Source organism: Mya arenaria, chromosome 2 (genome assembly GCF_026914265.1).
Source record: "Mya arenaria isolate MELC-2E11 chromosome 2, ASM2691426v1".
Lineage (NCBI taxonomy): Eukaryota > Metazoa > Mollusca > Bivalvia > Myida > Myidae > Mya > Mya arenaria.
In genome coordinates, this window is record NC_069123.1 from 540,796 (window position 1) to 554,025 (window position 13,230).

The following is a 13,230-nucleotide window of genomic DNA, read 5'->3' on the forward strand; positions in this document are numbered from 1 at the left end:
ATCATATTTTGTCTGATTTATTATTACGATGGACATCGATGTAAGTTAAGTGATGTAAGTTTTTACTATCAATATATTAACCGACAATATTGAATGTTGGCCTGAGAGAAGCTTTCGAGGATTTCAAAAAAAACATGACAAGCGTCATGTCTCCAAAGCTTTGCAATATACCGGGATACCAGCAACCAGATCAGCAGTATATTGATTACCAATATCTATATAAGAGCATTGATAAATTATTGGTTCAGACTATTTTTAGAATTTGGCCAGAGCTGGCCTGGTTTCTTTAGCTCATTCCGCATTCAATATACGTGAAAAAATTGATGTGTTTTTATTTTTAAATTTATGCTGCCTAATACATTATGAGCTGTTTACTATCAATTTATAAAATATAGAACAGTCAAAATTAAGAAAAATCTTTTATGTGAAATTTAATTTGATTTTTGTAGAATGAAATAAACGTACTTTAAAATGACTCAGTACCACCAAACATTTCATGAAATATAACTGCTCACAATTTAATAACATTCGGTTATTGCACTTCAGGATAAATAAACAGTAAAACAATTGCAAAACAATAAGAATAAAATATAATGGTTCACAAAGGGCAAACTGATATAATTTTATTGATAATTCTGCAACTTAACCGCAAAACTCCATTATTAAAATCAGCCGATCTCATTTAAGCCTACTTTATTAGAATGAAGTTTAAACTTCTGAACCTTTGCAACCCTTTATGATCAATATAAAACCTGATGTGCTCGACATAAACAGCCTGTTTTTCATCTGAGCATCAGGCTTGTTTACAATGATCAGTACTACTCATGGGACGATATTCTGACCTAGCCTGACCTCAATTGTCGCTATCTAGCACATTATTAACATGCTTCGGTTAACATATTGTTACTCATTATGTTGACTTACATTAACAGAAGACATGGCTAGGTCTGGTGTTATAGTGTACTTTAATGTTTTGGAGATAAAAATAATTTCAAACCAAAAGTAAAAGTTGCAGAATCAGTAATTTCTCTTGCCATGTCTTTTTATTTAATATTTGTTAAACAAATGTTTGAATGTTTATAGAAACCTTAAGATCAATAGTTACTCTCATATGAAACTAATCTATTTTTAGATCCTGGTAATACACTATTGTCGTTATGCTTTTGTTGTATGTATTAACACATTAAAATCTAGTATTAAACCTTAACACCCATTTAATTTAAATCAATTTTGATGGCAGCTAAAAGCTGACTGATGAATAATTCTCTTCTTTTTCCAGGGAAGATATAACCTGGTCGGTTACCGGAAATTTTCCCTTTTCCATAAATATTAATTATTCTTTTGTTAAACATTAGTAGAAAATATTCATCAGTAAAATGAAATGTAAGAATTTAAACTGAAACCCAAAATATGCAATATAAGAGAGAGAAAAATAACATTATCATAAGGTCGTTGTGCATTCTTGGATCCATGTCAACCAATGAAACATGTATCAAACATGTATCCGTACAAGGTACCTTCTGTTTTGTGAGAGATCATTACAAAGTGTCTCTCATGAGGCTCAGACCCATGACCTCTTAAGAGAGATCCTAAAACCTGTACACATGTACCACTAAATCACCTCAACCTTAGATTTGAATGCATGCAGAAAGACTTCAAGGATACTTACAGCCTGAAGCACTCTCTCATTGCACCTCTGTTGAAAGGCTGAAAAGAGAAAAGAAAACTGTTCAGACAGCGATGTCAAACATGATGACCTGTACTATATAAACAAACATGTGTTTAGTTCAAACAGTAGTAGTGTTTTGGATAAAGTTCTATGGAAATTAATAACTGACATCATACTAGCTGCTACATGTAAATTGTACCAGATCAAAAACATATTGCCAGAATTCTAATACTCAGAAAATTTAACCTAACTCAGAATTAAAATAATATACTGTTTGAGAGTTTGTAAGCATATCATACTATTATACAAACACAAAAAGGGGATTATTTCTAACCTCTCAAATTCAGGATTATTGTAGCACATGTAGTTATAATCCAAGCACAACTGCTAATGTTAAACATAATTCAATTTAACACATGAAAAGACTCAAACCTCATATATTACTATCTAAAATTAACTTGAAAGCCATTTTTAAACTAAATGTAAAGGCAAGATTCAATTTAAACACAGAACGCACCTTCTTCTCCATCTTCACTTTGACTTCATCCGTCAACCACGCTTTTCTGAGAGCATTGTAACGATGCCTGAAACAAACTTCCACTGGATATTCGTCCAAGTGAAACTTCTCCCAGGGGTCATCCATATGTCTCGCTTTCCTGATGGCATTTAACCAATTTCTTTGGGCTCTATTGATGTTGACTTTGAGATTTTCAAATGTGGCCAAAGCTCTGGACAATCTTCTCTGCCGAAGAGTAAGGAAAGCTTTAGACCTGTCATCACGACCTTTGTCTTCTTCGTCACTTTCATTTTCGTCTGAGGCGTCTCTGTTAGATTCGTTCTCACTGATACTACTATGCGTGTCTAACTCTGATTCTTCAAAGCTTCCACAGTCTGTCATAGGAAACAAAGCGATGTTCCCATCAAAGTCACAATCTTCGCTCTCTAACGATGACATCTTTGCTCGTTTGTTACTAACAACTTTTCACGCTCATCAATAATTATGATATGACAACAACTTCTCTCCAAACAATGGATAGGGAAATACTAGATGATTGCAGACTCGGACGTTACTTCCGAAATCCGACAATGATAACTCGTCAAGTTGAGGTAGGAATTTGAAACGGCCTTAAAAAAGAACCCTTGAGGAAAAGTCCCCGAAATTCGATTTCCTCTCCATTCTATAATAATCGCTAGCTTATTATTGCAGTTTCCAGATTGCGTAAATGCTTCTGTTCTGTAAAGAGAGAGCATAAAACAATAAGAACAAGAAACACACAAGGAAGTTGCAATGAATCATTTTGAATGTTCAAATAGTCTTCCTTTTCTGCAGGACATTTTGTGATGTTGACATCATTTAATTTCTTACGACGAAGACATTGTTTATTCATAAATAAAATGTGGCAGTCAATATAACAGATAATCAAAATCAATTCGATGACGTAATAATTTAAGAAAACTTTTAGAAAAGTAAAACATTCTTCAAGCATAAGGTCAAGAACAAAAATAGCCGGATTTCTGGAGTATTATCTCCAAACCAGGTCAACACAAATCGTATCAAAATGCTAAAAATAAGACTCATTTTACTGTGACAACACATATTAAGTGTCAACAATTCGACATTATGTATTCTTACCTCATTACAAGAACAAAATTCACCAAGTCTCTGGACAAATCTTCAAATTTTCGCACACGTTTCGCTCAATGTCGCCTTGTTTACAGCTCAGTCTCTCGAATGTTTTGATTTGGTGTGTATGCCGGTGCTCAGTACGCATGCGCAACCTTCCAACAACCCGGTGTGGAAATTTTTGGCAGGGGGGACTACTCGATTATGATGTGACGATCGTCGGTCCTAGTTACCCTATAAGAATTATGCCCCTTCTAATAATATTTGACAAGTTTCCATTCTTTTTAAGAAAACCATTTTATTTTTTACATTGACCTTGACCGTAAGAGCCCAAAACGCAATCGCGTCATAAATATATTTATAAACTCTTCCTAAATATGAAGTACGGTCAAGATAATATAATAAATAATCTGATGTCCTTACATATCTAAAGCCCCAATCCTTTCGACCCATCTGGCCTAAGATCAGTTTTGGACCTACGTCGGGTCAGGGCTTACCGGGGACAGTCTGGGACAGTCCTGCATGGTCCAGTATACCAGCATGGCAATTTTTAACTGTTTAAAATTTCTGTGGTTATCAGGGACAATCTGGTAGGATTTTTCAATCCTTGGTAATCAGGGACGGACCATGTAGCGACTGTTAGATTCTGGAAGGACCATAATTGGCACCATGTTGATTCTGGGCAATCCCGCACGTTGTGTTGGACACTGATAAACCAGGGGCAGTCTGCGTTGGGTCTGGGACAGTCTGTAGCTGATCTGGGATGGTCCGGGAGAACACCTTATTGGTGCAGGTAATTCCAGGGCAGTTGGTGGTCCTGCTGTGGTAATTCGTATTGATATGTTGTGGTGCCTTGATGGGTCCAGGCTGGTCCAATGTTTTGTAAACTGTTAAGGAACCTTCAACACAAATTCACCTCTTGATACGGGATGTTCTGTTTAATCCGGGGGTCCATATTGGGTTCGGTTTTAGTATGGCTGTAGCTTATGAGCTGACCCATGTTGTCTTTGCGACTTAATAAGAACACCTTAATTTGTGTTTTCTTCCCGAGAATCACATTCAGATCAACCTTTAGCTTTTTGTAAGAGTAATTTCATGATTGATGCATTTACTGTTGATATTAAGGACACATAATTATGTATCATGCTATTTTGCATTGACCGACCCAATAGCCCAGTGGTAGGGTGTCCCCTTTGGGTGTGGAAGGTCCAAGGTTCAATGTCTGAAGATTTCATACCGAAAGAGATTAAAATTGGTAGCTCTCTTGCCTGGAAATACAGGGTAGTACTAGGAATTCGGAGGAGAAATCAGCACTGGTTCAAATCCAGTGCTATACACAGTGGCTTGATGACATTAAAAGGCTCATTAAAGTCACAATAATTAATTTCAACTAGCCAAAATTATAGTTTATACATACTTGAACATGTATATAATCAATATAATACATTGCCATAAACATAAAATGAGATTTGACAAGTGTATTTTTTTTTCTTTTTCAAATCTCATTTTATGTTTATGGCAATGTATTATATTGATAACTTTAATGAGCATTTGTCATCAAGCCACTGTGGTGCTATAGCTATGCTTCACACCCTTCATATTAAAGAAACAATGGTCTGTTCGAAAAGGGTAAAATTATTGCAGAGGAATCTCCTTGTATCTCACTCTCAGTATCTTCAGCTCTGCTGAAATCTTGATGTTACGGGAAATTAGGGTCACTTTTAAAGAGACTATTTAACTATTTGTAAAATGAACTTTTTACAAACGTTATTTTATTACGAAATAAAGTGTGGCAAATCATAAAAATTGTTTAAACAAAGACACTGACATATATATGCTCAAATATTGCTTTGAAGTCCACGATTTTGAAATGCATTAATAAAGACTGTATTATGATTTGGTTGATTGACGTTATTACATGATGCTACCAATGTATTCAATAAATGTTCAAATATCTGTGAGCTGACTATGAGTCCTTGTGAGCCATGCAGTGGATATGGTATCAGTTTTATATTTTTTTCTTGGCACTTCCAGCGTGGGTTCAATTACAACTACATCCAGGTTCTTTTTTTATACTGCAATTGTATTTTTTTCTGCAATTTTGGTATAAAACAGTTAAATAATAATGATATAAGTATTTTCTTATGCATTAGGAATATAGCGGAAAAAATATTTTTAGGTGCCAAAACATGAGCAAGTGCCTTTAATTCATGCATACATGCCATATCCCCTGGCGGGGGGGAAATCCCCCGGAATTTCGATCCATCCCCTGGTCTCCCGGCGGGAGGTAAAAAGCCCCCGGAATTTATTTTTTTTTAGAGATTTTTCATCAGGCAATAATGACAAAGTGAAACCACAGTATGTGAATGAAACTGAATGTAAAGAAACAACTCCTCAAGGGTGAAATTACTGTTTAAAAAAAGGTTTGATAAATGCCAAAAGGAAACCTTAACAACAAGTAATCAATTAATTTGAAGTAATGATCAAAGGCAAGAAATATTACTATTTCGGAAAAGGAAGAAATTAATAGTATTCATTCCATTCTCTTAGTGTCTGAACGTCATCATAGCTGATAGTATTAAGCAGAATTTTTAAAAAGACTTTGGAGGAATGTAAATTTAATTTACAGTTTTACAGTATGAATTGTATCATAAGAATATGATGAATCATGACATAAAATAATTCTGTAAAATGAAAAAGTTAGAGGTTTTCATAGCAAAATATATGTGAATACATTTTTTCGTACTTGCGTCTAAAAATACTTTGAAATTTCCCCAACTTAAACCTGCTAAAAAAATCCCCCTAAATACTACCAAAATCCCCCTAAATTTCAGCCTTTCTGAACAAATCCCCCTGAATGGTCTCCAGAAAATATGGCGTGTATGAATTCATGTCACAAATGGCATTTAAATACTTAAACTAAAAAAAAAAAAATTGTAATGACCTCTACAAGTGACCTTGAACTTTAATTATAAGAAACATGTTCATCTTCCATGTGTAAATAGGAAAAAAAACATTTGAACAAGTTATTTTACCATCTGTAAACAGTCTTTACACAAACTAAATGCATCAGTAAAACCAGGAATGCATGAGGTTTGATCTTGAGACACGACCTTTACCTAGGGCTCTGGGTTAAGGGTAATGATATGTTTTGTAAAATTTCATGCCAAATTATTCTGAAACCCCGCACAGCTGAACAAAGATCAGCCAGAGGTACAAGATAATAACAATTACTGTAAAGAGAGATTTCAAACCAACAAGGCATTACAATTTTACAACACAGACACAAACAATTCTGCCAAGTCATCTAATAGTCATCCAAGTTCGTCTTTTTAACTTTTACTTAATACAAAGGACATGTGACAACCTAAAACTATAGATGAAGTTGTAAAGAAACATTTATAAAGTATCATTAATTATTTCTAAGGACTACTCTCAATCAATAATTCATTCTTTTATTCATCAAATAATTTTACAGGTATGTATCAGGCATCATGAACCATGTACATTAATGTCTTAACCAATAAAATAATAAAATGCTACAAAGTGTCTTTAAATAACTAATTTTGACAAAATAATAATTGTAAATCTTTATAAAAAAAGTTATTTTATACATACATGATTGTGTATGCAACAATTACCTCCAATTAAGCCTTTCAAATAGAAATTTTCCCATGAAAATAATATTTGCAGTATTGAGACTTCAATGGGTCTAAAACTCGGAGTTAAGATGTTGATGCATATGGGTCCTGGCGGTAAAAAAAAACACATAAAAAAATACTGAAAGCAATGATGTTCCACTTAATTTATTGTCATTGTAATTGTTAACTTTTCATCAATATAATACATATAATCATACTGTAATATTTTATTTAATATTAAAAAAAAATATTTAATAATTTATAAGTCAGAATTATTTTTTAATATAATTATTGTAATTGAATAATAATCCAAGTTAAGCTGCATATACACTTTTTTCTTCACAAAATACTTTTTGAGGAGAGATTTTCTGTTCAAATTACACATACATGAATATGTTTTGCTTTTCATTTTATAAACATAATGTTGAAAATATTTTTTTGTAAAATTATATTATCTGACACATCATACTACAGTAGGCCTAACAATTTCATAATACATGTATACATTTTGTTAAATGTGTTCAATGTTAAATGTGTCACAGGAACATGTGTATATACAATGTATACATGTTCCTGTGACAATACCACATTTACAATAATAATGTTAGGGTTATTTTTAAAAGTCACATGTAATTAAAGTAAAAAGTATTCCTTAAATACAAAAATCAAACAAATTTTAACAAAACAATAAGATTTTTACATAAATTTAAAATCAGAGGTATAAATAATTATAAATACAATAAATGAAAGATAATTATGATTTCAATTAAAAAATCTTTGAAAGCAAGTATGAAATCTATACAATTCTTATATCCATTTAGTCTGGCATGTTCATATATGTTCTCAAATCTCTTTCCCAGTTCTTGTCTTTCTTTATTTTCCTTTTTCTTTCTCTTTTACTCACAGTCGCTGCAGACATTACACGTTCTTGTGGCCTTTTCAGTGACTTAACAGCACTGGCGTCATTTGGACCAAAATGCGTTACTTTCGTTTTACTTTTTTTATCATCCCCACCAAGACATTTTCGATCACGTTTCAGTGAAGTTTTTACTGGATATTTCTGGCCTTGACCTTTCGACCCCAGTCCACTTTGACCATCCCAGCCAGATTTTTCCATCAGCTGGAAGCCAATGTTGTTCTTTTGTAACATAAAATGGTCAGTTTTGGGTTTTCGACCTATATTAAACAAATGAAGTGTTGAACTGTTGTGTTCCACTGGAGTTGAATCACTAAATTCACAACCACAAATATCACAGAAAAATGATGATCTTCTTTTTTTACTTTTCTTTGGTTTTTCCCTTTCCAATTTTTCAAGTTCCCTTAATAAGTTTGGACAGAGATCATCTACTGTTTTATTCTGAGAGTTTATCACATATCTGCTTGCACCGACAGAAAGAAGAAACTGTACAGCCTTAAAATGGCCGGCCACCCCAGCACACATAACAGCAGTCCAGCCATATTGGTCTTGAAAATTAACATCCACATGACCATCTCCAAGAAGTTTTTCCAATGCAGAAATGTCACCATTCTGTGAAAGAGTGAGTAACTTGTGATGTATTTTATGCAAATCTTTACCACAGTCTTCTAAAGGCTCAGGAAACTTCTTCAGTGATTCTTTCTTTAATTTTGAAGCATGTCGTTGATGTATGCCTAATTCAACGTATTCTGCTTCTTCCTTCACAACTGTCCTTGTTTCCTGTGCTTCCCTTCTGTGTTTTTTCGTTTTGTTTTCACTCCTGTGATTTTGAGCAGTCCCATTTTGTAAAGGCCTTTCTTTTTCCTTTACTGGTTCACAATGAAAGTCAGATTTTACAACATCTTCATAGAATGCTCTGATTTCTTCCCCATCTAGTTGTTTTTCACCTTGTCCCGATGTAGAAGGCTCACGGACTGGCTCTGGTGTGGAAGCAGCAGGAATGAAGTTGATCAGATGTCTGTACTCAGCCGACATCTTTTAATCAACAATGGCTGAAAGTTAAAAAATGAAAATCATAAATCATTAAGGTTTCTTGTAATTAAGATGTCAATCTACTAATAGACATCGACTAACAGTTTCAGTTTTCAAAATTTTATTTTAAATTAATTTATTATTGTTATACATCATTGAAAAGGTCTTTCAAATCTATTATCAATGTTTTTTATTTCATTAAAATTTTGTATGGCACTATAATTAAATCATAATATGAGACTGTGCCAAAATTTGCTGGTTTATCAATACTGATATTGATGAAAAGATAGACGAGCAACAGTAAAATGGCAATTGTATAAGACCTCTACCAAAATTTGGCTGTCTAGAATAAACCTTCATCAATACCAGTTTTGACATGTTTTGTTGGAAATTGAAGAAGAAATATAAAACTAATCAGTTACACATATGCAATAATAATTGCTTTTGAATTAATTTAAATAACCAAAAGTGAACTTTGGCATTGCTTAAATTATCAAAATGAAAAAAAGTGTCCTTTGGAAGAGCCAAATACTACAGCACAATCACTGTGGGGGAAGGGACACCAGATATAGCTCAAAAAGTGATAAATCGATAAGCGTTTGATTTTGACACATGAAAAGTTTTCTATCATTTTTTGTATTTTATGGTGATATATTTATAAAAATTAAAGAGTTTTGAATAACTTGATCCTGTGCAATATATGACTTTGATGGAAATGTGTCTCCTCTTTTGTATAATAGCCCAATTCTCGCCGAAATTTGCATGATCGCTCACAAGTGTTCATTTATGTGGTACGATTTCAAACATAAATCAACAAATTGAAAATAAGAATAAAAACTGAATCAAGCGATTTCATTGTAATTACATTATCTAGTAATGTGTAATATATCAATACGATATGTTTTGTTGTTATGGAGATATTCATACCTTTTGATGCCCTGGCGGTGTACTGGGGATAGATGAAGCAAATAAAGAACTGCATAGGGGGTAGCTATCAAGTGGACTTAGGATAGTAACGATGTATTCAGAATAACGATACTTTGATAATGATTACGGCCACTTTACCTATACAGGAGCTCGAGGGAAATAGTTTGATGTTGTCCATATCGAGGGGTGAGAGCAAAAAAAATGTTGCTGTTTTTGTATCTGTATGCCCTTCATACATACAGATTAGTTAACCATGATGTGTTTTTCACAAGCATCAACACTCGCAAATATCTAAATATTTAAAATACGCCGGTAATCTGATATATTGAGGAACACAAAACATATGGCCGTAGAATTTAGGTGGTGTTTTATATTCATATATATAGTATTGCTTTGTAAATCAAGTAGGTACGTTTTTGCACACAGAAAGTCATCAGTAGGGAATGAGATATTGTGATCAAATTTAGAACATGTGAAGCCTTTTTTCTGAGCTTGGGTCGATGTTGCTATTACTTAGAACAGATTAATGGTCTCTGCTCGTTCACTTCAGTGAGAATGTGTATTGTGACCAACCCTGATATTTAAACATCTTGCATATATACGTTCATTTAGGAGAGCATGGATCAAACTCATTGTTAACTAAAGTTTGCTCAATAATTCCTTATCAAATGGTACTCTCACTTTTTGCAAATTATGTGACTGGACCGAAAGTCAAAGACACCGCTATTCCCCAGACCTGGGGAAGGGGGGGGGGGATGGTTACAATTGACTTGTGCATAAACACGATGGTGAAAGGGATGCCAATAGTCACATTTCTTAAGAAAAATCATAATTCTAAATGGTAGATCAATCTTTAATCTGCACACTCCATGTTATAATATTAAATGTGAGTTCCATTCAATTCTAGTGCAATTAATCACTGAAAAGGCTGCTTTACCATTGCGATACAATATGTGGTGCTGTTTGAAATTAAACTTTTAGCATTTTACCAGTGCAGGGCTTGTGGGCTAAGTTTGATGTAATATATATGCTGACAGTAGCAGCTAAAAAGTAATTAGAGATCACTCGTTTTCTTTGTTCTAGATATTCGTCACAAGGGGAAATGATGTTATCAGGGGCATGCATAGTCCATATAGACAGCCGCTTCAGAGTCTTTGATAATTTTTGTGTTGGCGACTCTTCGCGTCCATATACCACTTGTTGTTTTCCTAGCCAAGATCCCGTAAAGATAACGCGCACCTGTTCCGGTTAAACTCCACTAATAAAATGCGCATTTGAAATCAGGTAGTCATCTTCAGTTAAGGGCATCAATATTTGATAAAAATGTGAACACATATAAATAAGGTTTTTTTAAAAGCTTTAATAAAACAAAAAAAAATATATATATATATACTAATCAGGAAAACAGTCGAAAAAAAATCAACCTTATGAATAATGTATAAAGAATATCAATGTCCCCACAGGGGAGGTCACTGAGTAGGATAAATATACTAATAGTGTAATAGTCTAATATTTTATTTTACACTGGTATAAATAAATCGACTTGTGGCGTTATAGGGAACACAATAAATATCCAAATGTTAAAAAACGTTCCCTAAACACGCATTATTGTGGCTAGGGCATGCACAAATTTGGGTGTGTGGCATTTTGTTAGAATCTTGTTGGCTTTCATAGGTTAGTTTGTATTTAATTCTTAGTTCTTTCAAACTATTAATGTTTTAAAAGCTGTTGATATTTAGGCTTAATATCTTGAAATTAGAAAGGAAAAAGCCTTGATTTACAATGTTTTTTATTCTGTTTATATAAATAAATTGATATCTAAATGATATGTGTTTTTATCTTGAACCAATAATTAAGATCTAACTCCAGATTTGTTTAAGTGAAAAACACATGCTAAGAACTAAAGATTGTTTATGCCATTTTTCATAAAATCCTTACTCAGTGTTGACAAAAAACGCAAAAACATCCATAACCAGTTGGGTTTCGGAATGAAATTAAGTACTCTATCAGAATATTTTTGTTAGATTTTCATAAAATGATGTAGTATAATACAAAAACAACTCACTTTTCATTGAGAAAATTCACATAGTTTGGAAAATGAACTGGTATTGACGAGAACGTATCGAAAATGAAATATTGAGATAATGGCAAAATTTAATAAAAGGGAGGTAACTTTTAGAAATACTTTTCTATCCAAAGTAGCAGACAATAGTTTTGTAATTCTCATCTTAGTTTATCATGACTGTCATATTAGGCTATTTCTCCATAAATGTCTCGGAACTTTTCAAAATAATTAAAATCATACCAAAACAAAAACATTGTTGCTAAGCTTAGACTTGTTTAGTTTTTCACATATGTACAATTGGTGTACATGCAGTAGTTAAAAGGTGGTTAACCAATACGTTTTCCATTGATATTTTTTAAGTGTTTTTTCTCAAATGTGATGAACGCAACATCTTCGGATATGTTCGGAGTTTAATTCATCGCATAACAATAAACATGCAAACTATTGATCTTGTTGTTGTTTGTATAGTGTCAGCAGGTAAGGTAAAATATAAATCAACATTTTAGAAAGTGATAATATATTTTAAACGTATTGTTGCAAAAGGTGTTTCAATTTTGCGTTTAAAAGTTATTTCAAGTGGTTGATCGTTTTCCTGCGTTATTGTGACGTTATTTGAAAAAAAATGTTTCCGGTTACAGTCGGGTCGTTTTCTTTACAGAATGGGTAAGAAAGGATTACTGAAAGGTTATCCTAAATGAAATTAGGTTTTTTTTACGTTTCTTGAATGCAATAATGAACTATTGGTGTAAATATAAGGAATGAATTGCGAGATTGATGTCACTGTCGGGGATATAAACACAATTAGGCTGGTCAAAGAACTAAGACCAGCCCAATTGCGTTCATACCCCGATAATGACATCGACCCCGCAATTCATTCCTTAAATATTTGACAATTTTACAAAAGTATAGGAAAAAAATATTATAAATAAAACAAAAATCAAACTTAGTTGAAATTAGTCGTCAAACAGGTTCTATAAAATACTGAAATATCTAAATTATACTACATGTATTTTGAAAACTGATAAATAAAAAGAAGTTTGGCTATTTCAACATTTTTGAAATTCATGCGTTACAAAAATGCAGTGTTTGAATGTTAAAATGCTGAACTTCAGGCTACCGCACTCCTTTCAAGTGATACCTTAAATTATATTTAAACACATACTCTATTTATATTTCTCATTTTATACTTCAATTACAGTTAAAAACACACATGTATATGTGTTTTTAATTAAGGACGCACGAATTGTATATTACTTTCTTGAAATAACTAACATAAAGCTGTACACAATCTTTTGCCATTGTATTCAAAATATGCATTTTAAAATAGCCCTAGGACAAATTGCCCATGTTGGTATA

At 32.9% G+C, this 13,230-nt stretch overlaps 2 protein-coding genes across 3 annotated transcripts in view; both read right to left on the reverse strand.

Moving 5' to 3' along the window:
- LOC128204487 (eukaryotic elongation factor 2 kinase-like) overlaps positions 1–3,440 on the reverse strand; it is a 30,169-nt gene extending 26,729 nt beyond the window's left edge. For both annotated transcript variants that reach the window (XM_052905911.1, XM_052905904.1), the window contains exons 1-3: positions 3,303–3,440; positions 2,187–2,903; positions 1,670–1,707 (exon numbers count right to left, since the gene is read on the reverse strand). In XM_052905911.1, coding sequence (XP_052761871.1) covers positions 1,670–1,707; positions 2,187–2,624 — 476 coding nt within the window. In that variant the 5' untranslated portion in view covers positions 2,625–2,903; positions 3,303–3,440. The remainder of the gene's footprint in view (positions 1–1,669; positions 1,708–2,186; positions 2,904–3,302) is intronic.
- Positions 3,441–6,751: 3,311 nt separating this feature from the next.
- On the reverse strand, positions 6,752–11,966 carry LOC128242526 (G patch domain and ankyrin repeat-containing protein 1-like). Its single transcript, XM_052959703.1, has 2 exons — positions 11,875–11,966; positions 6,752–8,902 (listed from the first exon to the last, which is right to left on the reverse strand). The coding sequence occupies exon 2, from the start codon at positions 8,883–8,885 to the stop codon at positions 7,752–7,754; it is 1,134 nt and encodes a 377-aa protein (XP_052815663.1). The 5' UTR covers positions 8,886–8,902; positions 11,875–11,966; the 3' UTR covers positions 6,752–7,751.
- Positions 11,967–13,230: the final 1,264 nt, after the last annotated feature.

Coding starts and splice junctions, on each gene's coding strand:
- LOC128242526 (XM_052959703.1), bottom strand. CDS start 8,885: ATGTCGGCTGAGTACAGACATCTGATCAACTTCATTCCTGCTGCTTCC.